This window comes from Equus asinus, chromosome 3 (assembly GCF_041296235.1).
Source record: "Equus asinus isolate D_3611 breed Donkey chromosome 3, EquAss-T2T_v2, whole genome shotgun sequence".
NCBI classification, from domain to species: Eukaryota; Metazoa; Chordata; class Mammalia; order Perissodactyla; family Equidae; genus Equus; species Equus asinus.
The window spans coordinates 242,948-269,786 of NC_091792.1; the positions used below are offsets into that span (position 1 = coordinate 242,948).

Here is a 26,839-nt window from a genome sequence, read left to right on the forward strand (position 1 = left end):
GGAGAAAGAGAAATGGAATCAATGCTTCTCAATAGTTGCAAAGATCTCAGTGGTTTGACTAAAACTTTTTGGCTTTGATTTATTCTTGCTCACGTGTCTTTGGGGGGTCAACAACACCCACTATTCTTTTACTACCAGGAGGCTGACTCCGAGCTGATTCCCGGCAGCAATGATGAATTTGCACTGTTGTAACAAATCCTCTCTAGTTTCATCTCTCAGATCTGTCTGTGATGTCAAAGGTGCTTCTCCAGGAGACAGCAGGTAATTAAATGGCACATCCAGTGTAGGATTTATGTCTTTGATCTAAGTAGTCATATTAACATATGGAAACAGAATAATTACTAAAAACAAGTGTATTCCAAACCATACTAAACAATATCTTAATTTTAGACGAAAAGAAAGAAATTAAGAGAAGAGCTAAGTGTATTTTGAAATTTTAAACTTTTGGACAAAGTGAGTTACTTCTGAGATACTGACGGTCAGGTCAATAAGTGACCATGAAAGAAATCCAAGGACAAGTTGATTTATTATGAGAAGTCCATGACATCCAAGTCATTTTGCATTATTTCAACTCAGAATGCAGTCTGAGAGAAAGATATACTGACTGGAAATTTCAAATGTCTTACTCTTTTGAAATACTCCAGAAGGGCCACACTCTCCTTTGAATTGATATTTATACTTTGAAATTGTAGAGTAATAAAATCAAAAGGGGACATTTATGGCTTACTCTCATCAGGTATGTAGGGACAATAGCAAAAACAGTCCCTCGTGCTTCTGTTCCCTCTGAGAATCAAAAATAAAAGGCATGCTCAGATTAAATTTTCATTTCTTGCTAGAAAAATATTGTGTGTATATGAAGAAAAAAGAACTACAAACTACAACTACTTGACTTATTTTAATCCGTCTAAGAGTGTAGAGGAAATTTTTTAAGAATGCTAAACCTATAAGAAAGAAATAAAAGACAAGAAATCAAGTGGGTCGCAAAGACAGAAATTATTTTGAAATACATAGAACATCACATCGGTTATTTAATGTGGTGATGACTAAGACACAGCTATGAGGAAATATTCCCCAAAAGAGTATCCTGCAATATGAGCAGGATGTCAGGGAACGAGGGTTGAAATTACAGAGGAGAAAGAGAGATTTTCATATAAGACATGTTACTGAAGTTCTCCAAGTTTTAGAATTTTTTTTAGGTGCCAAAGGCATAGTCTGTGTTCTTTGTTTCTAATGTAGTTTTTTTAAAAGAGAAATAAAATGAAATTATATATATTATAGACAGAAATAAGTAAATTACTGTGAAAAAGATAATGCTTACTTTCAGTTATCAAATACTAGAGACCATCATCAAATGTTAGCTGAACATAAGTCATGTCTACCATTATTTGCCAATGACAGAAAAAAATATGTTAGTATTAAAATGAAGTCAATTTTCTACATTAAATTTTTAAAACTTGATCATGGTTAAGTGAGTGTTTGTCGACAAGTGGTTTTAAAATTGAGGATTTTTAAGAGAAGTCTACATGGTTGGTAGTAGTGCTACATAAATGAATGAATCATAAATGGAGTAAATAATTATTGGCATAATCAATGTGACTTGTACCCTTGGAAAAACCTCTCTGGTTTGCATTAGTCGCACATCAACTAGAGAGAGGAAGATGGAAAAGATGACTCTAAGATTCCTTTTAACTCCACAAATTTATAAAAATCTTGCTCACTGAGTCACATAACGGTAGTCAGAAGAAAATCCTAATGAAAATAATAATCCTAGTAAAATGTCAATCTCATAATTTTTAGAGGTCTTGTTTAATGTGAATTGTTCAAAAGAGGTCTTTTCGTGTCTCCCAACAAGTTGTCAAGGAGTATTAATGCAGCTCTCGTCTCTGAGTTGGACTTTGCAATGGTGGTGCAGAAACCAGGTGGGGAGAGATCTCAGAGGGGAGGAGGGACAGACAGATGGATATCAGGGAATTACAGCACCTATGAGAATGATAGACACCATTCCGGGGACGGAGGAAGCTTCTGGAAGGTTATAGAGTAGATCGGGGGTTCTGTCCAATAAAGGACAGCGATAGCTAGAGCTGCAGAAATACAGTCAACTGGAATTCCATCAAGTGAGATTTTAGACTTTTCAGGTGGAATAACTGAGAATACTCTGAAAAAGGTAGTAAGTCCTGCTGTGAGGAAGCGACTCTTCTGTTACAGTCTTCTGTACGTGGACAGTGGCTTATGGAAGACAGAAGAGAGTAAACGAAAAAATTGATAAAAAACAAAGAAAAGACAAAAAAAAACCCTCAGTAGCAAAGTATCAAATCATTTTATATTAAAATGCCATAGCGAGTTCTCCCTCAGTGGTGTGCTGCAGCTGACACAACGCTAGCTAATTCCGTGGGACGGTACCTTCCTTTTGGCTTTCAGCTGCTCATGGTACTTGTCACAGGTGTCTCCCGGGATCTCTCCTCCCCAGAGAGTGATTCCGACCATGGTGTATGTGATGCCCATGACGAGCAGTGGGAAGCAGTACACCAGCACAATGACAACGACATGGTACCTGCAAGAGACACGAAGGGTATCTTGACGGGAAATATGGGGACTCCAAATTCATTCTATTGAAAATGCAAACATTATTTCCATATTTTCTCTTAGGCCTCATTTCACAAATCCATCAAAATATGCTGTTGTCACTACAGTTGTCCCGATGCTTACCAGTCGATCTTTGTCAATCTTTACTTCGTATCTGAAAGCCACAGCTGAGCTGCAGTGACCATTTAAACACACATCCCCTCGCCTAGAAGTTTAGGACGAATGCCTTTCCTCTGCTCGGTAACTATGGAGCCAACCTAACCCAATGCATCATCAGAGGAAAAGCCATGGGACAGAATAAACTCACCCACTCACACATATTTTTTCTAAGTAAGACTCTATATATCCCTGTAATATCACCCATATCTGAAATGTTAGTTTTCACCCAAATGAAAAAAAAAAAATGTAGCTAGAGTCTCTGAGCCACATTAGACCCACAAGCTATTTGTAATTTTAAAAATCAGGTAAAGATATTTACATGCATTTTTCCAAAGTCATAGCACCTTGGTTACATTATTAATTTGCCAAATAAACACATCAAAAGTGTTAGTCACACCAAAGTGATGATACTATAAATTATTAAACTAAATTCTAGGATTTCACTGCTTTCAATCACATTATAGGGATGCAGTTAAGGAGGAAAGGATGGCAACCAATAATGTGACAGCCCGACTGGAATTTTGTGAACTTCTGCATGGCTCCCAACATCTGAGGAAGCTGTGAGGTAGGTAAAGAGTCAGTGGGCCAGTCTCCTCACACCTGTGTCTTTTTGTAAAAGGATCTTAAGCCCCCTCACCTTCCCGGTTCCTGATCAAATAAGGAAGCCATTTAGTCAACAAAAATTTTAATTTTATTACTATGATGAATTTTGTTATCATATAGATGTAAGATTTATTAATAGTGGATGGAATGCATTTCTCAGTAGTGTAGCTGCAGCCTGCCTTTCCTTCAACAAATAGTCCCTCACATTTTTCTTTAAAAATCTGGATTCTGGGGAGAGCAGAGTTTGATAAAATGGCTGCTTTAAAAGATGACCATTATATTTGCATCATTCGTTATTTTTAACGAGAAAAATAGGCCACTAAATAAGATTTTTACTGAAAATTTAAATGATCAGAATAAAAAACAAAATGCAAATAATTGCACAATTAGGATACTTTTCTTTTGCTTTTCTTAAAGTGGGTCCAAAATATGAAATACCAAATTCTACCATATACACAGCATTCCTGTTTCCTTTCCAAGCTGGAGTCTAAATTTCTTTAACTCTAAAATAATGGAATGCAGCCAAGAAGGCACCAGGGCACCCCTCCCGTCAGCCAGCTTCTTACTAGAGCCCTGGGCACCTCTAGGCCTCAGGCCTCCGTCCTCACTCGCTTCTCAACAACAATCCGCTTCCCTCTGTGCCCTGCTCTCGTCTCCAGGGATCGCCTCGCCTCCTCCAGGAGGCTCTCCAGGGTTCCCCTTGGAAAAGCCATCACATTTTCCGGATTAGAAACCTTTGTAACTTAGACAAACCTATGGACAACATCACACTGCATTATGGCATTTTCACATGTCTCTTTCCCTAAATAGTCTGAGCCCTTGAGGGGAATATCTGTGTCTTATTTGCTTAATTGTTGCTCCCAACCTGTAGCTCCTTAAGTGTTCAATAAACTGAAATGAAAATCATAAGAAAATTAACTTACGTGAAGTGCTGTTTGGGACCTTCTGGCCATTGCACGTAGCAAAGGGTACGGCCAGGCATGACTTTAGTTTTGGAGTAAAGACACTGAGGGAAGGCAAGTAGAAACGCGAGGATCCAGATGCTTCCAATGACGATCTTGGTCGCTGTGGCTGACAGTCTGGGTTTCAAGGGATCAATAATGGCCATATACCTACATAAAACAAACAAAACCGCTTTGTTGGCTCTCTTGTTAGTGGAATTTAAAATGGAGTTTCAATGTTCAGGGTCATCTCTCTTCTGGCAAACAAGTGGATCAGGGTTTTGCCTGTGCAGAGGCAGCCTAGAACATTGATCATGGCATTGCCTTAGGAATCAGGCAGATACAGGTTGAAATCCTATTCTGTCATGTATGTAACCTTTCTGAACCTTAGTTTCATAATTTTTAAAATAGAAATAAGAACACCCACCTTTTAGGGTGAAGTCAAGACCAATAAAAATAATGTAAGTGAAAGGTGTCACTTCTCTGGTGCTGTGCCTAACAATTATCAGAATTCATAAATGTCATCTGAATGGAACTGGAAAGATGCATAAGAAGTGCTTAAACATATGGATTCCGTACCTTAAGACCTCCATTTTTAAAAGCAGGTTCTAGAGAACTAATATGGATAATACCTACACAACTGACAAAGAGGAGGAACCCCTCTGAAGGATATTGCCCCGTAGCCATTTCACAGCAACAAGAGACAAGGTCAGGATTCAGGTGAGTATGAGTAAAACAAGTGTGACTGAGCCTACGCCTTCCTGTGACCCCAACACTGAGCCTCCACTTGTCACGAAAACCTTCCCAGTGTCCGTCTGTGTAACTGTGTGTGACATGATTGTTTTAGGAGGACATATTTGAGGCTCTAGAAAACACACTTACATATGATTTTGAAGTGCAACTTTTTAGGAAATTGGAAACTCTCTGAATATGTTAACAAAAGTCTAGCTTTATTCACTTGGTAAAATAGTATTAATATGTCTGCAAGAATCAATTTCCAATTTTAAATCGGATAATATGGCTGTTTGCCAAATTCTGGCTAATATTCAGAGCAGAGAATAATATATACCAAATTAATTCTATTTTTGCATTTCTATCAACAAAACACATTACTTAAATTGTTTTATTTTTACTCTTGGCTAGTTTGTGTTTCTCAGATATATTTTGATTTATACAAAATTTCAAAGGCAACACTTTCATCAGAGAATTAATATTACTTAAGGCTAAAATATTTTAAGAATAAATATTTAGAATAAATATTTCAAAATAAGGATAATTCATTAATTTGTGTACTGCTCTTTGTTTTTATAACTATTAGGCAGAATTAGGTCTTCAGTAGTTATACTGGAGCTTATTTATATACTATTCATAATATTAACTTTAGTCATAATTTACGTAAAGGAAATATTCTTAATTTATTATGTATGAGAGGCACTAGGTAAAAGTGAATGTCAAATGTAAAAAGAAATCATAAAATTAATACTTTGGTTCAGGAAAAAGTAAATCATACAAAGAAAATGAAATGCACACGTTTGAAACTGAAAAATGCTTAAAATCCACCTTTCATGAAGATAATAATAGTAACATCTTAAATTGCTAACTACAACCAGGCAATTTATCATGCATTATATATATTTAATATCAGGAATAATCCAATCAATCAAATAATATTATTATCTCTATTTTACAGAAAAGAAAACTGAGGATTAAAGAAACTAAGTAAATTGATCAAAATGACCTAGATGGTAAGAGCTGGATTAAACCATTCCTGCAATTCTTCAAACTCCAGGTAGATACAGATTATGGCTTTGAATATAACCATTCATGTAAGGAATTATGGAAAAGAAAGAAAAATATATGAGGTAGACGCCTTCCAAAGAAACTGAAGTCGCATTTTGCCTCTGAATCCAAAAGCATTTATGTGCAACATCAAAGAAAAGTCAAACGTTAGAGGCAACGAACGTCGCTGGGCTTCTGTCCCCACTGCTGCTGATCCTGAGCCAGCGGAGCGTTCCTCTGTTACACTGAAGCTTTGCTTCATGGGTGTTCCCAGGGTCAAGCACAGCACTTAGCAATAAATGTTGTTGTACTAAACTGGATATCCTCAACTCTGCCATAATCTTTTGATATTTTGCTTGCCCTGGATATTTATTAATGCAATTTAGGTGTTTAGACAGTTGATTTTTGAAACTAAAAAGAGAAGCTGAGTGACATGAGCAGGGTTAGATTCTTGTACAGCTACTGTAGCACTGATAATTCAAAATAAACTGAAAATTTCTTATTCAGGTTTTAGCCAATTAGCCTAATATTAGAGAAATTATTTCCTGAAAGGTAGAATATTGTTTTACTTGAATTATATGGAAACAATCAATTTGTGTTCTCACTAACACTTTAGTGAATGTAGAAATTTTGAGACTTCAAACTGACATTTGTGCCATTTCTGGTCTGATCTATTATTCATTCATTCAGCTGAACATTTATTGAACGCCTGCTGTGCTATTCCAGACACTGCAGTGATGCAACAGTGAGGACAAGGGGTCTTCACAGAGCTCACAGTCCAGTGAAGTAGATGGACACTGATCAAACAACTTCATCCATAAATGTACAATTACAAATATGGTAAGTGTTGCAAAGACAAGGTGTACGGCCACGGGAATGCATCTACTGGGAAACGTACTTAGATTGTGGTCAGTCTTTCCTAAGAAAACTCATTCTGGGTTGAAACTTGGAAGGGTGGCTGGGCAAGGTGGCAGAAGGTGAGGGCTGCAAAGATTTCTGGAGAACAAACACTGTGTGAAAAGCTCCGTGTTAATGGTGGGTTTTATGGGTTGAATTTTTCCCTCTAAAAAAGTTATGTTGAAGTCCTAACTCCCCACTATCACAGAATGTGACTTTTTTTGGAAATAGAGTCTTTATAAAGATAATCAAGTTAAAATGAGGTCATTAGAGTGGGCCCTAATCCAATATGACTGGTATAAAGGAGGAGTTTGGAAACAGAGAGAAACACGTGGAGAGCACATGTGAAGACAGCGGGATGAGGGATGCATCCACAAGCCAAGGAATGCCAAAGACTGCCAGCAAACCCCCAGGAGCCAGGAAGAGGCAAGGAAGGATTTCCCAACAGCTTTCCGGGGGAGCACGGCCCTGCCAACACCTTCCTTTCAGACTTGCAGCTTCTGGGACGTAAGAGAACCAACTTCTGTTGTTGGAGGTCACTCAGGCTGTGGTACTTGGTTACTGTGGCCCCAGGAAACCCATAGGAGTGGTAAGATTTGGAGAAGCACTGTGCGCCTGGGTAATTAAAGACCACTGCAATCAAATACAGAAAGTGAAGGGGACAGGGTTTGAGAAGTTGTAGCACAGGTCATAGTCTCGTCCTATGGAAGGTGATTCAATCAGGGGAGGAGAATAATCAGATTTTAGTCTGGAGAATGGACTGAAGCAGGAAGAAAACAGGGGCAGGAAAGCAGATACCCTGGCTACTGGTTTGGTTTGGGTGAGAGATGGCTGGTTGGGGTAGGGGTAACCACTGGAGGCTGAATTACGCTAAGGGTTTGAGGAAAATAAAGAAATGCTGAAATCCTGTGGAAAGGGAGAGACATTTGGCCAAAGAAATCGGTGGAGTTGCCAGGTACTGCTGAAGACCAGCCTGAGCCCGGCCATCAGGAATTCACTGTGCATCCATACTCCTGCCCCGTGACTCCGGCAGACATCCAACAGTGGGCGTGGAGAAAGGCACCTTAGGCTCATCCAGATAAACACACCCTGGGATCTGGCTCCATGGCCAAGTGGTTAAGCTCGCGCACTCTGCTTCAGCGGCCCAGGGTTTCGCTGGTTCGGATCCTGGGCACGGACATGGCACCACTCATTAGGCCACGTTGAGGTGGTGTCCCACATGCCACAACGTGAAGGACCCACAACTAAAATAAACAACTATGTACTGGGGGGATTCGGGGAGAAAAAAGTAGAAATAAAAAAGAAGAAGATTGGCAATAGATGTTAGCTCAGGTGCCAATCTTTAAAAAAAAAAAAAAAAGACCCTCTGGACCTGGAGAAGAAATGATCAAATCCAAGATATAATCTCACTCAGATGACTGCTGGTACTCTACTCTTCCTCCAAAAAAATGTGTGTCTTCGATGTGATCACATTAGCTTTTCCTAGAATTTAGTCGAGCTTCTCACTGCCATTTTCCCCTCAACAACAGACTCTCAAATGCTTTAGGGTCTCCTCAGATGGCTACTTCACAAGGACAGCTAGCATTGGGTTCTGCACTCGTGCACTTAGCATACCACCTGAACGAGTGTCAGAGTCACTTTTCATCATCTCCTGGAGAGCTGAATTGTCGGAAGCGTCCACAGGACGCTCTTATTTGTGGTAATCGAGATAGTACAGGACTGGCATAAAAATAGACATGTAGATCGATGAGACGGAAATACCAAGGGTCAGGAAAGAAACACTTAACATTTATTCAATTGATTTTTGACAATTGTGCCAAGGCAGTCCAGCAGTGGGGAAACTGTAGTCTTTTCAAGAAACGGTGCTGGGACAATCGGATATACACACGCAAAAAGACGAATTATACTGTTATCTCACACCAAACACAAAGATCGTCTAGAAATGGATCACATATAAAGGTAAGATCTAAAACTATAAACCTACCACAAAAGAACCCATAACTGAATCTTCACAACTTTGCAGTAGCTAACGATTTCTTTGACCACAAAAGCACAAACAATAAAGGGGAAAAAATGATATGTTGTATTTCATCAAAATTAATAATTTTGCTTTTCAAATACACCATGAAGAAAGTAAAAAGGCAAGCCACAGACAGGGAGAAAACCATTTGAAATCATATTCCAATAAAGGATTTATGCCCAAAATACACTAAGAACTCTTATAATTTAATAAGAAGACACATAACCCAATGTAAAAACAGAAAAAAATTTGAAGTCCATACAAAAGACTACATATCGTATGATTCCATTTACATCAAAGCCCAGAAAAGTCACATCTATAGCAGAATAAAGCAGCTTACTGTTTGCCTAGGGCAGGGTGTGGGATGGGAGCGACCACAATTGGAAGTGACGTTTCTTTCCGAGGTAATGGAAGTGTTTTAAAATGAGATTGTGTTGATGTTACATAACCAAAAACTTACTAAAAATCATTGAATTGTACACTTAAAATGAGTGTATTTTATGGTATGTAACTTATAACTCAATAAAGCTGTTAAAAATAAAATCTCAACAGTAAGAAAACAAACAATCCAATTTAAAAATAGGCAAATGGCTTGAACTGGCACTTCACCAAGAAAGATATATTAATGACAAGCACGTGAAAGATGTCCGACAATTATCCACTCACGAAATGTGAATTAAACCACACTCAGATACAACCACATACACATTAGAATTAAAATAAAAACAAAAATGCTGACAATAATACTTGCTGATGAGGATCTGGAGCAAGTGGAACGCTCACACACTGTGGGTATGAATAAAAAATGGTACAGCCACTGTGGAAGACAATTTCACAATTTCTTATAAAGTTGAATATACTTTTGTCATACAACTCAGCAATCCTACTCCTAGTTGCTCACCATAGAGAAATGAAAACTTGTGTTCACACAAAAACCTTTACACAGACGTTCACAGGAGTTCCTTTCATAATTGCTCAAAGCTGGGAACAATGCAAATGTCCCGCAAGGGGCCGAAGAGCAAGCAGACTGGGGTGTCCACACAGTGGGACGCCCCCAGCCATGCAGAAGAACTTCAGAGATGTCAGGACACATGAGAGCAGTGGTCTCAAAGGTTACATGTTTGTGATTTTATTGACAGGTCCTTTTGAAAGACCAGACCACAGTGGCAGGAGACGGCCAGTGGTTCACAGCTGACAGGGCAGAGAGAGGAGTGGACACCAAGTACAGCAGGAGGGGGTTTCTCTGTGGGGAAAAGACTGCTTTGTCCTGATTGTGGTGGCTGTTACATGAACCTGTCCACACACTAAAAACCCTAGATCTGTACATCAATTAAAATTTTGCTGTATGTAAATTTAAAAATAAAGTATAGCCATGTAATTGGAATTTTCATTTTCACACATGATGAAATAATATTTGTGACTTCTAATCTTATTAGGCATTCTTGGTATTAAAATGTTTGTGTGAAAGGGGTTACCATGTAAACACTAACCAAAATGAAAGATTGGCTATACAAATATCACAAAAATCAGATGCTAAAGTATGAATTGTTACTAAATATAGAGATGGGATTTCATAAAGATAAAAGGGATTAATTCAAGAATAAGACATAAAAATCGCAGACTCATATTAACATTGCTTCAAAAGCTACAAAGCAAAATGGACGACCTAAAATGAGAAACACATTCCCAGTCACAGCTGGACCATCACATACTTCTGTCAATAACTGACAGGACAAGAAGAAAAAACGATGACGACCACAACAGAACCTGGCAAATTACAGGGAGATTCACCATGTCAGACAAGACCAACCATTCTCTCCACTTAGTCTAAAATGCTATATATGTGTTGCTTGCGGGAGTTTTTTACTGAACCTTTTAGATTGTTTCCCCCCAAAATTAACCAATCAAATAGTGGAACCATATCCAAATAGCAGATGAATGGAAAATACAACACAAAGAAATGGAAAATACTATATTATATGACTCCAGAGACTCACGGGAGCAGGTACTTGGAATGACCCTCAGGTGAGTTCTAAGGAACAGGTTCCAGCACCTGCAGAACCACTGTCCAGGCTTCTATGAGTCAATCAGCAACAGAGTAACAGACTAATGGAAAAGCATAGAAACATTCAGGTCTTTCTACCAAATGAAACTGTAGAAGAATAATCTTGTCCCGCTTTATAGAAAGTTACGTTTCTCCCCTGATTATGAAATACATATTTTTGAAATATAGTAAGGTATACTAAGAAAATACGAATTCACCACAATGCTGCAACTAAGGGACAACATTGCTAAATATTGTGGTTTATTGTTCATTTTCTTTTACTATTTTATTTACGCATATGCATGTTTATGTACATCTCATATCATTATATTTTGCATCTGTTTATAATTATCTACATTCTTTTTAATTAATCTTATTTTCCCACACATTCTTTTGAATATAAATATTCTCAAAACTTATTTTTAATCACTAAATAATATTCTAAAACATGCACAAGAAAGTCTATTTCCAAACTATTTATAATGCGAAAAAATTGCAAACAGTAAAATCATTCTTTGCAACTTTATTTTCTGTGGATAGATACCTAGAGGTGGAATTGTTGTGTCCAAAGGAACGAGCGATTTCAGGATGCACACTGCCAGACTGTTCCTCAAAAGGTTGCTCTGATTTCAGTTTCCACCAGGAGAAAATTAGAATGCCCACTTCTCTGACTTCCATTAGCACAGTATTAACATAACATATGATAGCTTATTTTTAGGTGAATGTGTATTTCTTTAATTATTGTGAAGATATATATTTTCCAGGTATGTATGTAAGAGTTTTACTTTTCCAAAAATTGTCATCTTTTGCATATTTACATTAATATTTTCTTATTGATTTGTGGAAGTTCATTATAAGTTAAAGTTATTAGCCCTGTGTCTGTCCTTTATATTGTAAATAATTAAAACAATTTCCTTGCCATTTAATTATGCTTTAGTGCCTTTGATTTTGTGGTTGAACTGTGAAATGTTTTTGTAGAGCTTTACACAGTCAGAGTGACTAATATTTTTCTCTGCCTCCTAGCGTTGCCCTCATGCTTAGTAGCCAAGACTGTTCAATGATAGTATCTTCTGGTTTTTAAATGGTTTTATTGTTATATTTTAACTATTTAATCTATCTGATATTTTATATTAGTGCATAGTGTAAAGTGTGACTCTATTTTTCTTCCAAATAAGCAGATAAATTCCAAATTTATTTTCTTCTTTTGTAAAATAAATGTTAAGAATGCTTCTACAACTTCTGTGTCTTCTGCTCTGACACTGCAAGTGTGCTCCCCTGCTCTGTGTTCTCACAGTTCCATGAACTCTATCTCCTATTCATTCATTCAATTGAGACACAGGTCTGGCCCTGTCCTCGGGGAACTTACAACCCAGTAGGGCAGACAGACAAAAAACAATAAACACTGCAGATGCGCTAACTATATAGTATTTTGGAAAGCGATATATGTGATAAAGAAAAAACAACACAATTTAAAATGGGGTAGTCAGGGTCCAGAAGCAGTGAGGGAATGAGCAGCGTGGCTATCTGGAGGAAGCGTGCTCCACACACAGTGTAAGGTCCTGAGGTGGAAGCACGCCTGTGGCAGTGTGCGCAACGTACATCAAGCGTGAGTGTTGATGGAACTGGGGGGACCGGTGATGGAGGAGCAAAGGGCGAGTGGCAAGTAGTAGGAGATAACGTAGGACAGTAACAAGGACCAGCGACTCTAAGTTCTCAGAGACCATTGCGAGGACCTGACCTCCACCCTGAGAGAACTGGGAGCCACTGGAGAATTTAGGGGGTATATGACCTGACGCATTCTTGACAGGACCACTGTAGCTGTGGCACGGAGAGCAAACTGAAGAACGGAGCAGGAGCAGGAGCAGCAGGGTGAGAAGGAGACTGACGGGGACTGAGGGAGAGAAGACATCCCGAGCACTGACCTGTCCCACGTATATTGTGCAGCAGAGGTGACTCAGCTTGCTGACAATTGGATATGGAGCATGGAAGCACAGACAAGTCAGGAATACCTCCCAGAGTTCTCACCTGATGCTCAGATTTTGGCCTCAGGAGACTGCAGGAGGGTGCGTTTTGGAAGAGGGTCAAGCTCAGTGTGGGTCCCGTAAAGTCCAAATGCCTATGAGGCATCCAAATGGCAAAGTCAAGCAGGCTGTTGGACTTGGGACTCTGGAATCCAGCTGAGGGGTTCAAGTGGAGACATTAATTACGGCTCCTCTAGGCTGTGGGCCACACCTGTCTTGTTTATCCCAGGGTGCCCCATCTCTATACAGTGTTTAGTACTCAAAAGGTGCTCAAGAAATATCTGCTGAGTGAGTGACAAATAGAGTAATTTGTGTGCTGGCAAATGTTCAACCACAAGCACTATGAGGAAAAAACAGAAAGAAAGCCAAACTCCTGATTTCTAGTGTTTGCAGATTTCCATGGTATAAATACTCCTATCATAATTTTAAGCTACCAAAGGAACACGGCTGAATGGAGAGTTAGGAAGGAATGTGTGAGTGGCCCCCCAGTCCATATAAACTGGCTCCAGAACACAACGGAGCTCACGTTGCTTTATGATGTTTCACAGACACAGACTTACAGGTGCACTCAGAAGAGAATTTTAAATAACCTTGATATTGGGCACACGTGAAGGGAAAAAAATCTCACAGATGATATTACGGGCTCCAATAGGGGACTTTAAATGAATATTTGAAAACCTATGCCACAAACCAAACTGCGAAGTAGAAACACTGGACTAGCCGATCCCTGCGCCTTCAGGCAGGTTTCCAAATTACTCCACGCAGGTGAGACGTCCTTACACGACTCCTGGGAAAAAACTTCACAGCCCACAAAACAAATCCATTATAACGTTAACAGGACTCTCTTGCCAGAGTCGTCTCCAGGACTTCTCACCAACCTAGAAAGTGTGTTAAAAATGTCACCATAAAACGCCTATCACAAAAATATCTACACAAAGTTTAATCAAGTTGTTCTTTTCTGGAGTCCAAACTGTTTGGTATATATCTCACAGTCATTATTGGTTCTTTCAAAAGTATTTATTTAGTTAATTAATATATATATTTTTTAAAGATTTTATTTTTTTCCTTTTTCTCCCAAAGGCCCCCCGGTACATAGTTGTATATTCTTCGTTCTGGGTCCTTCTAGTTGTGGCATGTGGGACGCCGCCTCAGCGTGGTTTGATGAGCAGTGCCATATCCGCGCCCAGGATTCGAACCAATGAAACACTGGGTCACCTGCAGCGGAGCGCGCAAACTTAACCACTGGGCCACGGGGCCAGCCCCTAGTTAATTAATATTTTAAAAAAATTCCTCGTCCTGGATGTACAGTTCAGAGCAGAGCCCCAGGGAGAGGGAGCTGCAAAGAGAAGATGAAGGGAAGCTAGTCATGAAGAAACTGTTAATGGAGCAAAGATTAGGGACAAGACCGTTCCTCCAAATTCTACTTGGAGCATGAATGGATACCACAAAATGTTCAGGCAGAAGGCAATGTGTGTCACTTATGAGTTTGGTGGATTTGAATGCAATGTGCCCCAAACAACTATTGCCTTTTCTCTTTTCTTTTTTCTGGCCAGGGCTGGGGGGAGAATGGAAGTGCTGAGGAGGACTACTGATGAACTCTCATCAGACCTCCTAGGAACACTCTGAAACAGTCTGAAGACCAGCCAGAAATGGTTTATAAGCAAATGTCAGGAATTAAGAGAACTGGATATTCAGGTTACTGTCACTGCATTTACACACAAGCGCCTGGAGACCTGGGAGAAATGATGCTATATTCAAACGTGACTTTAATTTCTACACAGAATTTCATTTTTAGGTGCCCCATCGTTTATTTGATCATTTCCTCTTGTTGGGATTTTTAGTTGTATTCAGTTCTTTGAATTTTGGCTTGAAACATATCCCCGAACACATTGGCAAATTGCACTCCTGCAGGATTTTTGATAATATACATCCAACTGTTAGGCTAAACCCTGTGAAATATTAATTGACATTTTAAACTATAAAAATGGCAATTTCATATGGCTCAATCTAAATGTATGTGTAAAAATGCCCCATCCACTACACACGTACCAATTTCTGCCAATTTTAGTAGAAAAACAGTTATATCTCATCACTTTAATTTTCATTTATTTGATAACTCTTATGATTTACTTATTTAGCAATCTGGATTATATGTTTACTGTATGCAAGACAGTATGATCGTCAGGAGGAGACACAGAGGACCAGGAGCAGAATTGAACCCGTCTCACGGTGGTTACACGTCTATTTGAGGAAACTGTTGATGAAATATTCTTAAACACAAATGTGAAACTTAATATGTGAAAAATGCTACGATGAACATGTGCTAGGAGAATCCATAAGGGGACATCTAACTTAAATTGGATCACGGAAGATTTCCCTGTGAAAGTGACGTTTGAGCTGTTATCTAAATGAGGAATACATTTAACTAATGAGGAATCGGCAGAAAGGAATTTGAGACAGAAGGAAAACTGCGTGTTCAAAGGCTCTGTGGCAGAAAGATAGCATCGTACATTCAGGTACTTGAAAGAGGATCAGAGTGGCTGGAACAGAGATTAGGCCGGTTGGGTTATGGTATGAGATGGAGGTGGACAGGTCAAGGGATCAGGCCATAGCAGGCATTAGGAAGATTCTTCTCGTAAGATCAACGGGAAAACATCGTAGCATTCCAAGGAGGGGGCAGACACATGTGTCTATGCATGTTCTGAAAAGATCATTCTTTGTTGCAGTGTGACGGTACCAGGATGGGTTAAGACTGGATGCGGGGAGACCATGTGACCTTTACAATGAATGAGAGAAAAAGTACATTTAAATAAAAGACTGGTGTAGCCGGTGGGTCAGGACCAGAGCTTGGGGTTGGAATGAGAAGGAGTTGGAGAGCTCTTGCCATATATTAGGACTTTGAGTTATCTGCTCCTCAAGCTGTATCCAGAGTTCAGGTGAGAAAACACTTCTGGAGGAAACACACTTTATTCTTTCCTGTGTGTTTCAATGCATCAAGGCCAAGCATCTGGAAACTGTGCTCAGACGGAGATACAGGGCCCTGAGGACCGCTTTCTGCTCTGGCCCCTATCTCTGCCCCTCGGGGGTGGGGAACTAAGCAAACAGCTGAGGGAACCTGCCTGTGCAGTGTGGGTGAGGACGCTGCCCCCTTCACCACCCACACAAACGGTCTCCTGGAACTCAAACACCAGAAATTCTTCAGCCCTTAAGGAATGTGTACGTGTTGTCTTTATGAAAAGTGTCAACCTATTTCTAATTGTATTCCCTTGTCTGTGTGTTTATCAAGACTCTCAGAGACATATTCGAAGACAGCTTCACAAATGATTAGGGCTCTTTGACCTGAATGCTTATAATGCTTACGCTACAGCTTAACCCTGGTCTCGTTCTCATTTTCTCTCTATATATATTTTCTCTAGTCTTAATTTTTCCTTCGTAAATTTACATTTGTCTACTTTATTGTGTAGATTGTCATGAGTCTTTATAACCCAGAAGAAAACCAATCAGATAATAGAGAAATTGGGAGCTCTTTATTCAAAAGTGAAAAATGAAGATTTCTTCCTTTGGATGAGCTTACTTGGGGAGAGAATAGAGTGAGAACAAAATCAGGTCCGAGACGTAGCACCGAGGAGCTGATGCACTGAACCCCGAAGTGAAAGCAGAGGGTCAGGGACACAGCCGTGGCAGACAGGTGAGGAGGAAAGAGGAGGAGGTCAGGGAAGCTGCACCCCTGTGCGGAATACACACTGTGGGGAATACACACTGTGCGGAATACACACTGTGGGGAATACACACTGTGTGGAATACACACTGTGCGGAATACACACTGTGGGGAATACACACTGTGCGGAATACACACTGTGGGGAATACCACTGGAAGGTCAAGGACATCAGGACTGAAACGCCCACGACTGCACAAGACGACTGAGACCGAGTGTTGGGAAAGGAACGCAGACTTAAACGGCCTCAGGAGCAAAGGGCAGGTGAGGAAATGGAGACACAGAATGTGAGCAAACAAAACTTCCTGTCTGCTGGAGGTTTTTATTTCTTCTTTGTGAACTCTCAGTTTATGCCATTTGTTCTTTTATATTCAGGTTATAACTTTTTATTAATGTATAAGAATAGATTATAGATTAAATTTGGGTTTTTTTACACTATGTCAGTTAAATATGCTGCAAACTCTCCTTTGCCATATTCTTTCCCATCGTGGTTAATATAACGCTGAATCAACTGGAGTTCTGCTGGTTTATGAGAGCCATTCTGATTGGATCTGCCTCTGTGATGATCTCATACTTCATCCATTCAATTAATACATATTTATCACCTTCACAGTGTGCTCACGACAAATTTTATAAGAATTTGCAACATAGATTTAACAGAACTTTCACAGCTCAATACAGCAGTAATTTTAGTGGATGCAAATAGGGTACGTTTAAATCCTTGAAAAACAACTACAAATTGTAGAAAGAACCAAAGATTCACACTAAATTTCCTAAATGTAATCTTTTCCAAAACTTAGTTTCAGTTACTATTTTGCAAAGAATGCAAAGATAAAGCAATTGATTTTAACCTAAACACGCCCAGTTCATCTTCTGGGCTGAACAGTGAGTGGGGTCTTACTGCAACTCTAAGAAGCAGTGTTACGTGCTCGGACAGCGGCTCTCCCTGCAGTGGAAGGAAAGAGGGGTGGCCAGGGTACTAGGATCACAGACTGAGCAAGGAGTCTTTAAAAATGTGCCAAGTTTTTACATCCATAATATTTATAGCAATGATGTAAAACTTACCACGATACATTCAGGTAATTTGTTACCAGATTGAGGTCTTATAATTTCTTATGACTGCATATTTTTATTTGTCCATAATAAATTTCAAAAGAAATAGAGATTCTGCAAATACTTTACATAACAATTAGCTTTATGCTAAAGAACATTCCTAAAGAAATTAAAAACAAAGAATAGCATAGAAGACAAATTTTTATCTATGTATTTGGCTAAAAAATATCTTACTTCAGTTAGATTAAATATTTCTTTTGATAATTACTCATGTCATGTGTGTCCCTAGGTTTGAAGAATGTAAAGTATTTCTCCTATCTTTATAAATAAATAAATAAATCATATTAAATTATCTCCTTAAGGTTTCCAAGTAAGAAACAGTGAATGTCATTTTAAAAATTCTTTAATTAAGTATTCTGATAAATACTGGACCATGTGCCCTGAAATCTTACTTTGCTATACGTTAATAAACCTTCCTAGAGTTTCTAACTTAATCTCAAAAAGGTGCTTAGAAAATGGAAGAAAATATTTTCTGTTTTCTAATATCCCCGCATATCAAGTGGCATACGCCACAAACGAACAGAAATGACAATCTGTGTATTACATTAACTGTTGGATTGATAATCTTCTGTCTACATCCACACTAAATATAAGCAACACATATGTAAGATGTACTATGACACATGGACGACACACAGCATAAACAGATGCTGGTTCTAATCTCCTCGAAGGTGTAATTTTGCCTAATTGAACCCTGAGTCATCACAGCTCCTTAGGAGCAACAACAGTGCCTTGAATTCCGGACTGCATCAAGTTGGGAAAGCTTAGCAACTTTTATATAAATGTTGTGTTTAAATGTTGCATTTCAAAATGGCAAATCTGGGAAGGATGGTGGAGAGAGCAGCTCTTCATTGGCAAATAATTCCACTGTGTGTGTGTGTGCGCACGCGTGAGTGTCTGTAGGGACGATGAAGTAGTCTTCCAGGCAAGAAGCAACTGCGTGGAATTGAAAGATCGCTTATTGGCCAATAGAAACACAGTTTTGCAGGAATTTCTAAGAAAGCAGAAGGTAACATGTCCCAAGATGAGACCAGAACCTGTGACTTCACATTCAAATCTTTAGTAGAGTGACTGATAGTATATTTTTAAAACATGGAAGCAGAAAGCAAGCAACCTTTCCAGTGCAGAATGAGTGCCAAACACTTCAAGGAAAACTCAGTGCCTTTTGCTCAACAAACTGTGAGACCCCTGGCTTGTGGTCCTCCACTTGTGAAACAGAGCTGCTCACTAAGGGGGCATCTGCAGTCCTTTCAAGGCTAAAATCTCTAAGGTTCCAGGGGCTGCAAGCATTCCGCTGCAGCTGAAGGAAAGCCGAGTGCACCCGAGTCAAAGCTGAGGTAGCTTTCAAGCTCAGAAGATTTTTTATTTTAGGGAAAGGCAGAAAGAGTGCAGTATGCTTTCCATTTAGGCTGGGAGGATACAATTCCATTTATATTGAATGAGGATAGAAAACACTCAAAATTCAATAAGCCAAGTGCTCACGTTGCAGTCTAAATGATGCATTCTTCATCAATAAGAACTAAGCAGGGATTATAACCTTTATGGTTATTTCAGTGAAGCATTCATTATATAGGAGAATATGATTTCTGTGAGCAGATACTGTCAGCTATGTTCCATGAGAGGCAGGGAGTCCTTGCAATCATAACGAGAACCACCTGACTGCCTGGACCTCCTCAGAGGGTCGCCCGCAGCCTTGACTCTATAAAGCAGTGAGGATGCCACAGGACTTGTTTTTCCAGTTCATGTTGATAAGACACCGATTCAGAAAGATTGTGTGGGCTGGTAAACTACTGAAAGTTCCATTAGCTGTTATATTTGTGTAGTCTTTCATTCTAGAAATTGTCCTAAACAGGTTTTTCTCTATTTCTGTGGTTCTTTTTATCAACTGTCTTTTATATTATTTGATAAGATTATTCCTTTAAATAACAGTTTTAAAAAAGATATTCAGTATCTGCACTGAGCATGCTTCAGGTTTAGTTGCAAATTGTATGCTCCAAAAATTTTGCATAGTTTTGGTGACTGAACAATGTTTTCTAGTAAATAATAAGTAGTAAAGTATTCATTAATTTCAAACCAGTGAGTGTAATGAAATAGTATTGCATTATCAATTAAAACAACTCCAGGACCATTTCACATTTTGTATAAACGTCAGAAGAAAGTAATAAGAAGAATAACCTTTTTTCCTCAGACTTGAAATATCAATTTCACACACACTAAATTTTCATAATGCATCATTAACATTTCAAGATTGTGAGAATTTTATAACATGATACACTAATGTCTCTCCTCCCAATCACAAAATCACATGCTTACAAGAAATAAAAAGAAAAAGAAGCCTATTTATCCTAGTTAGTGGCAACTAATCACTACTTCTTCAATGTAACCCTCCGAGCCTGGCATGTGAAAATAATTTTTAAAGATTTATGTTATCAATACCTCTGTTTTTACTCTTTCAAAATAGCATACACAGAGGATGGACTTATGGAAAGAACTTGTTTCTTTTTTTTTCCTCATAATGTCAGCTTAGTGTAGTAAGAATTAATATTATGCCTCATTTTCTTTTGAAACAGGTTTGTTAATGTAGAAAAAAGTGCTCTCCTCTATCCAGACATGAGAACATCAAGACTTGAGGTTAAAGTGACATCACCCCCATGGTCCCTCAGGCAGCTGCCAATTGCAAAGGGAAGACTGGAATCGACTGGCTTTGTTGATTTTTAACATAATATTGAATTAAAGTGTAACTAGCTTTCAATAGCAGGTAAGGGTTTAGCATCGTCTTAATACAAGTATGCATATTTCACAATGTTCAATATAAGAAACAAAATGCACAAAGAATTTTAAAAACTACAGGTGTTGGAGGTCTATCCAGCTTTTTTAATTGCCTAAGCATCTCAGAATCCCCACTGTAGATGAGGGAACATTTTAAAAAATATACTTTAAACAGCTATAAAGTAGTGTGTCTCGTTTTTTAAACATTTATTTCTTGGGCTTCTTGTTGCCCACCGTCTGAAAGGTTTGAGTGAGATCTTCCAGGCACAGGGCTGGCTCAGCTCACAGCCGCCCCAGATTACTGGATGTGAGGTCCACCTCCAGACACTGGGGAAACCACCAGGCGACAGCAATGTCCTGAAAGGAGCTGTCGCCTCTGATGGATGCTCCATGACTGGGAGGCCAGACCAGCGCTGACCTTGGGGAAAGGAAAGGGGGTGTGGGGTGCCGCGAGGACCAGCAGACCAGAGGGAAGAGGGAAGGTGGCCCATGGTCCCTTTCTCTGACAGAGCAGTGACTGACAGGGAGAAGGAAGGTCCATTTTACAGAGAACAAAAGCTTTGCAGCAATTGTCTGAAGGCATTTGAGGAAGTCTGCTGGTACCAAGTGTTTCTAGCTGCCTTCGTCCTATTTACCATGACAGACTTTCCCCATCTCCTTCACTCTCCTCCTTCAGTCCCTCTAGGTGCTGTCAATGGGGACCAGCGGGCAGGTGGGAGTGGCGGCCCATAGAGGCAGAAACTGGTTCAGCCGCAGGGGAACTACCAGTGGGTTGCTGACCTCCTTCTCCAGGAGCTCTTTCCTAGTTCCCATCTCGTCACAGGCCCTTTTCAACCCTACCTCCTGCCTGGCTCTCCTCTCCCTCGCCCTCCTTCCTGCCCGTCTCCTCACCTGTCCACCGCGATGGCCGTCATAGAGTAGATGCTGGCGAACACGGCTGTGATGGGAAAGAAGTTCTGGAAGCGACAGTAGTTGGCGCCGAAGTACCACTCGCTGTGCAGCGCGTAGATGAAGTTGACCAGGGTGTTGAAGGCGGCCGTGGAGGCGTCGGAGAAAGCCAGGTTCACGAGGAAGTAGTTGGTGACGGTCCTCATGCGCTTGTGGGCCAGAACGATCCAGATTACGACGAGGTTCCCCGAGACCGCCACGGCCACCACGGCGCCGTAGGCCAGGGACCAGAGCGCGATGCGCCAGGGCGGCTGCACGAACTGGTTGGTGAGGTTGGCCCGCGGCTGCGAGGGCGCGGGGGACGGCAGCCCGCGCGCGGCCGGGGTGGCAGACAGGTTGCCGGCCGGACCCAGCAGCGGCAGCCACTCGGTGTCCGCCGCCCCTGTCCAGTTCACGGGGACCAGGGCCATCGCGGCGGGTCTGCGGCGGCGTCACCCGAGTCCCCTCTGCCCTCGGCCCGGGAGCGGACGCGCAGCGCAGCGCTCGCCGTCTCAGGGACGCTCCCGCCCGCAGGGGATGGCGAGGAGCCCGCGCCTCCGGGGGCAGGGCGGAGGAGGGGTCGGGGGCGTCGGGGTCGGGGCGGCGCGGATCGCTGCCCGGCGCGCCCGGTCCCTGCGCGCCCGGTTCCTGCGCGTCTGGCGGGGCGCTGCGCCCTCCCAGATGCAGCTCACATCCTTCCAGGCTGTTCTCCTCTCAACTTCAAGGCGCTCTGCCGAGGTCCCGGCTCTCGGACGTTTGCTGTGGGCTGTCCTTTTCTAGACCCACCTCAGCGTGCACGCGTCAGCAGAGCGCGATCCCGGACGAGAGCGCGTGCGGGTGCGGCGGCTGCCGGCTGCGCGCTGCGAGGCGTCGGTGTGGCTGGACTCGGAATTGCCCTGCGCTTTCTGCCTGTGGGTTGCGTTCTCACCTCTCACATCGCCTTTCCTCTCGCTCCCTCTCCCAACGCCCACCGTTTCCCCTCGTCCTCCAATCTGCATCACCAGAAGTCATCCCCCAGGCAGAGAGGCTGCGGTCTCCCCTGGAGGATTCTGCTCTGGAGGAACGCCATCACTCGCTGAAGGTAGATCAGAAATTCCGAGGTGTAGATTTTCTTAAAACACGACCGCGAGACTTGGTTTCTTCATTTCTCTGAGATAAACGTATCCTGTAAGCAATCTAAACACGTACACTTGGTTGTGCGATTGGACATTTGGCACCGTGGTTTTCAGGGCCGGACCGTGAGGACACTGAGGAGGATGCGCGACAATAGCCTCCGTTTCCCGGGAGGAGGGAGCCGACGACCCCGCAGGGGCAGGTGGCCCGGGGCGCTGCGAGCTGGATCTCACGGGCGCTTTGCAGCAGGTCCCGGAGCCAGACTCCCTCTCGGTGCAGATGCGAGGGGGCTTGAGGTGGAACCATTTCAGTAATCTCCCGAATATGCTGAACTCATTGAACCTCACTTTCCTCATTTAAAAACAAAGATTGAAAAATCTAATTTACAGGGTAGCTCTGGGGATGAAGAGTTTCAACAATACCAGGCAGGAGGGAGAACGCAGCAAAAGTTAGCCGCTTCCCTCCTGTTGTCAGCGTACATTCCATCTAAGCGTTCCAGGTAAAATGGCTCAGAGCAGCAGGTTTTATTTGCTTCGAGAGAAGGTGGCTTGTGATTTGTGGACGTTCTGTGTTTTCAGTTTTCCAGTTCAGGACATATTCTTCCAAAACCCTACAGTGAGTATGCACAAATGGATTCAGGGTGACAGGAAAACGTTTTCCTTCTCATAGTTTTCATGATAAAAAAAAGTAGTGTACAGCAATGAGTTTGAGGCAACCTAATAATAACTATATTGACACAACCCTGCTTCAAAATAAATGCAGGCTGAAAATGATAACTATCAAAAGTTATTGTTTCTGTTTCTTCCCAGAGAGGCCTGTGAAAATATGTGATAAATCATGAGTGAAGTTAGAAGGGATCCCACCCTTCCTGCTCACTAATTCTGAATTAAACCCTCTTCTTTTGAAAGGCAAATTACTTCTTTCTGCCAATTCACCATGTAGAAATCACTTGAGTTACAAATGAAAGCCTCTTTCTTCCCTAATGAAATCAGGGAAGAAATAAATTGCTTTGTGTGACACACACCATTTATCAAGAATATGAGAGGGGTTATGTGGTGGTTTGGTAACTATGCATATTTTGATCAAATATTTGCAGTTGTAAAATGCCTCAGTTGTGCAGAAATGCATCAGTTTGCACTGCTGCTTTACTCTCACAGTCTGTGACTCCATCTCGTTGGACTGACGCACCAGTGGAGGTGATGTGACATGAGTGACGATGATGGAGTTGGAGGCAGTCACAGTGAAAGGAGTCTGAAGAGTTCTTTGCTCTCAGAGGAGGAGAGGGCTCCAGGCATGGCTTTCCTTTTAGGTCTGCCCTACGTAGAGACTCCCTGTGTCCCGGTAGATGTCACTGCTCATCCATGGCTCAGTCGTTCCTCTCGTGTGTTGAGTGTGCTTCCTTCCAGCAGCTGTGCCAGGTACGAGGGGTGTAGAAATGAAACGACAGATAGGAGCTTTATGTGACCCTGTGCTCATAGATCCTGTGGTCCACGGTATTTTTGACTTTAAAGCAAGCATTGTGAGCAGCAGAAGAGGAAGGTAGAGAGGAAAATGGGAGTGTAACTGAGTAGGAGGATGTTGTGCCCTCTGAATTCCGTCAACTTCTCTTAAAAAATTTCCTTATGAGGATGAAATGAAGTGCCAAAAATAAGACAGACTTTCTAGAAGCTTATACTTTGAAAAATGGTAAGATTTAGGAAATAATGGCTAAGGAGGAGGGTTCTCAACTAAGAGAAATCTAGAATCTGAATCCTGCTCTTGTTGGGGCCCACCCTGCTAGTTTCCTTTTTTTTTGAGAAAGATTATCCCTGAGCTAACTACTGCCAATCCTCCTTTTTTTCCTGAGGAAGACTGGCCCTGAGCTAACGTCTGTGCCCATCTTCCTCTACTTTATACCTGGGACACCTACCTCAGCATGGCTTTGGGCCAAGCAGGGCCATGTCCACACCCGGGATCCAAATCGGCAAACCCTAGGCCACTGAGAAGCAGAACGTGCGAACTTAACTGCTGCACCACCGGGCCGGCCCCAGTTCCCGAGTTCTCCTTCTTCCCTTTGCTCTTACCACAAGAGCTTCAAAAGTCTAGGTCTTGGACCACTGAGGGAAGGAACAGAGGGCAGAGGAAATGGTGACCCAGAGAAGGATCCTGTACTCTGACATCTAAAACTTGGGAGTGCATGAGAGCGTGCAGCTCTGCAAATGTGTGAGGATGCTAGGAAATAAGCCAGCTTGGTGCCCTAGGAGACATTAATTGTTATGAGCTAGTGATGCCTCAGAGGTGATTGACAGCCTCACTACCAATGCTTCTCAACATACACGAGCACAACACAGTCCCAGATTACATGGGGATTGGCCACTACAGCCTGAGTGCAAGCGAAAATCACATCATCCAAGTTGCCCTTGAGAATGCCCTACATCACCTCTAAAGTACAGTAAGTGCACACACTGCCTTTCCTAAGGAACGAAATTGCCAGTCTTCGCACTGGAAAGTGTTGCTGCTGCTTCAGTTCAGCCCAACATAAAGTGTTAGATTGTATTCAGAGTCCAGATGGTGAAAGATGCATATTTTAAACACTAGAATCATACTTATTTCTGCAAAGCCTTTACAGGATGAAAGCTGAGAATGGCTGGACTGAAGATTCACGTCTCCATCTCCTCCTGGAGACCATGCTAAACCAGAGCAATGGGAAGCGTGTTATCTGAACAATGCAGACTGTTTCTTTCTTTACTCTCTGCCTCTCATTGTCTTTCTTTCCTTCTTTATTTCCCAAGTATATTTATTGGAATTTTAGAAAATTAAATGCATGTATGATGCAATTTCATAGAATTATATAGTGATGATAATTTTGCTACCTGCATTTTTACCCTCAAATAAGGAGACAATTTTCCAAAGAAACAAAAGCATATTCATATAAATTCATTAAAAACAATTCTGTAACATTCGGATTTGTTTACTTTTTGTGTAAGAAAAGAAAATGTTCTGTTGGAGTATGTGTAGGGTGGTGGGCCAGACATCTCTTGGTTATCTGCACACACGCATTTCCCACATTGATTCAAAAGATACAGGTAACAGATTAAGAGAAAAATTAATCCTTCAAAACTCATTAAAGTATCTATTACTCTAAATTTGAGAACTGCTGAAGGTGGGGGGAAGGCAGTGGGATAATTCAATTTCTTTTTAGCTCTCAAAACGAGAGCTCCTTGGAGAGCTCCTATCTGTTAATTGAATCAAAGATAATCAGGACAATTATACGGTCCCCTGATTGGGATATAATTTCTGTGCAACAGATGCATTTACTGTCGTTTAAAGGAGAAATCAGAAATTAGCGTCTGCTGGAGGTGCTGGTACCTTTATTTACATGTGCTCCACTGAGAGTTGCTATAATTTTTCTTTTGAAATATAATCATTGCATAAGCTCCACAAGAATGGAAGTACATTAAAAAGAAAATAGGTAAAATTTGGTCATAATAGTGTACAAAATTTTCTAGATACAGATTTATTCCAAAACGTTCTCAGTGGTGTAAGATGATTCTCAAGAACATAATCTATAATCAAATCAGCATTTGACATGTTAAATTCAAATGGAGCTGACTCTGAGGTACCACTTACATTCTAATCTTTGTACTGTTATACACTGACGGTGTATCATTCTGCTCAGCTACTGATCAAGAGCTCAAAAGAAAGCACGTGCTGTCAGTATACAGGTCTTCATGTATTTACAAATTATTTATACTGCACGACTACACTAATAATTATGTACATTTAAAATATTCAAAAATAGAAAGGAAAGATGAGGCCCTTGACAATATTTTTAAAAATACACCTGTACAGGGGCCAGCCCCGGTGGCTTAGTGGTTGTTTGGTGCCCTCCACTTCAGTGGCCCAGGTTTGGTTCCTGGCATAGGCCTGCATCACTCGTCAGCAGCCACGCTGTGGTGGCAGCCCACATACAAAATAGAGGGAGAGTGGCGCAGGTGTTAACTCAGGGCCAACCTTCCTCAGCAAAAAATAAATAGATAAATACAATACATGTGTACAGTCACGTATGCAATCACCGTTTAAACAAAGTAGCTTTCCTTGTGGATATGAGCATTCTCCTCGCTTCAATAGTTAATTTAAAATGATGTTAATGATGCCACGTCAGCATTTTCCTC

General features: G+C 41.1%; 1 protein-coding gene across 1 annotated transcript in view; it reads right to left on the reverse strand.

Annotated features, from left to right (window-relative positions):
- The window catches only part of TACR3 (tachykinin receptor 3), a 63,238-nt gene extending 40,888 nt beyond the window's left edge, over window positions 1-22,350 (reverse strand). The window contains exons 1-3 of the mRNA XM_014858404.3: window positions 21,537-22,350; window positions 4,269-4,457; window positions 2,401-2,551 (exon numbers count right to left, since the gene is read on the reverse strand). Coding sequence (XP_014713890.1) covers window positions 2,401-2,551; window positions 4,269-4,457; window positions 21,537-22,003 — 807 coding nt within the window. The 5' untranslated portion in view covers window positions 22,004-22,350. The remainder of the gene's footprint in view (window positions 1-2,400; window positions 2,552-4,268; window positions 4,458-21,536) is intronic.
- Window positions 22,351-26,839: the final 4,489 nt, after the last annotated feature.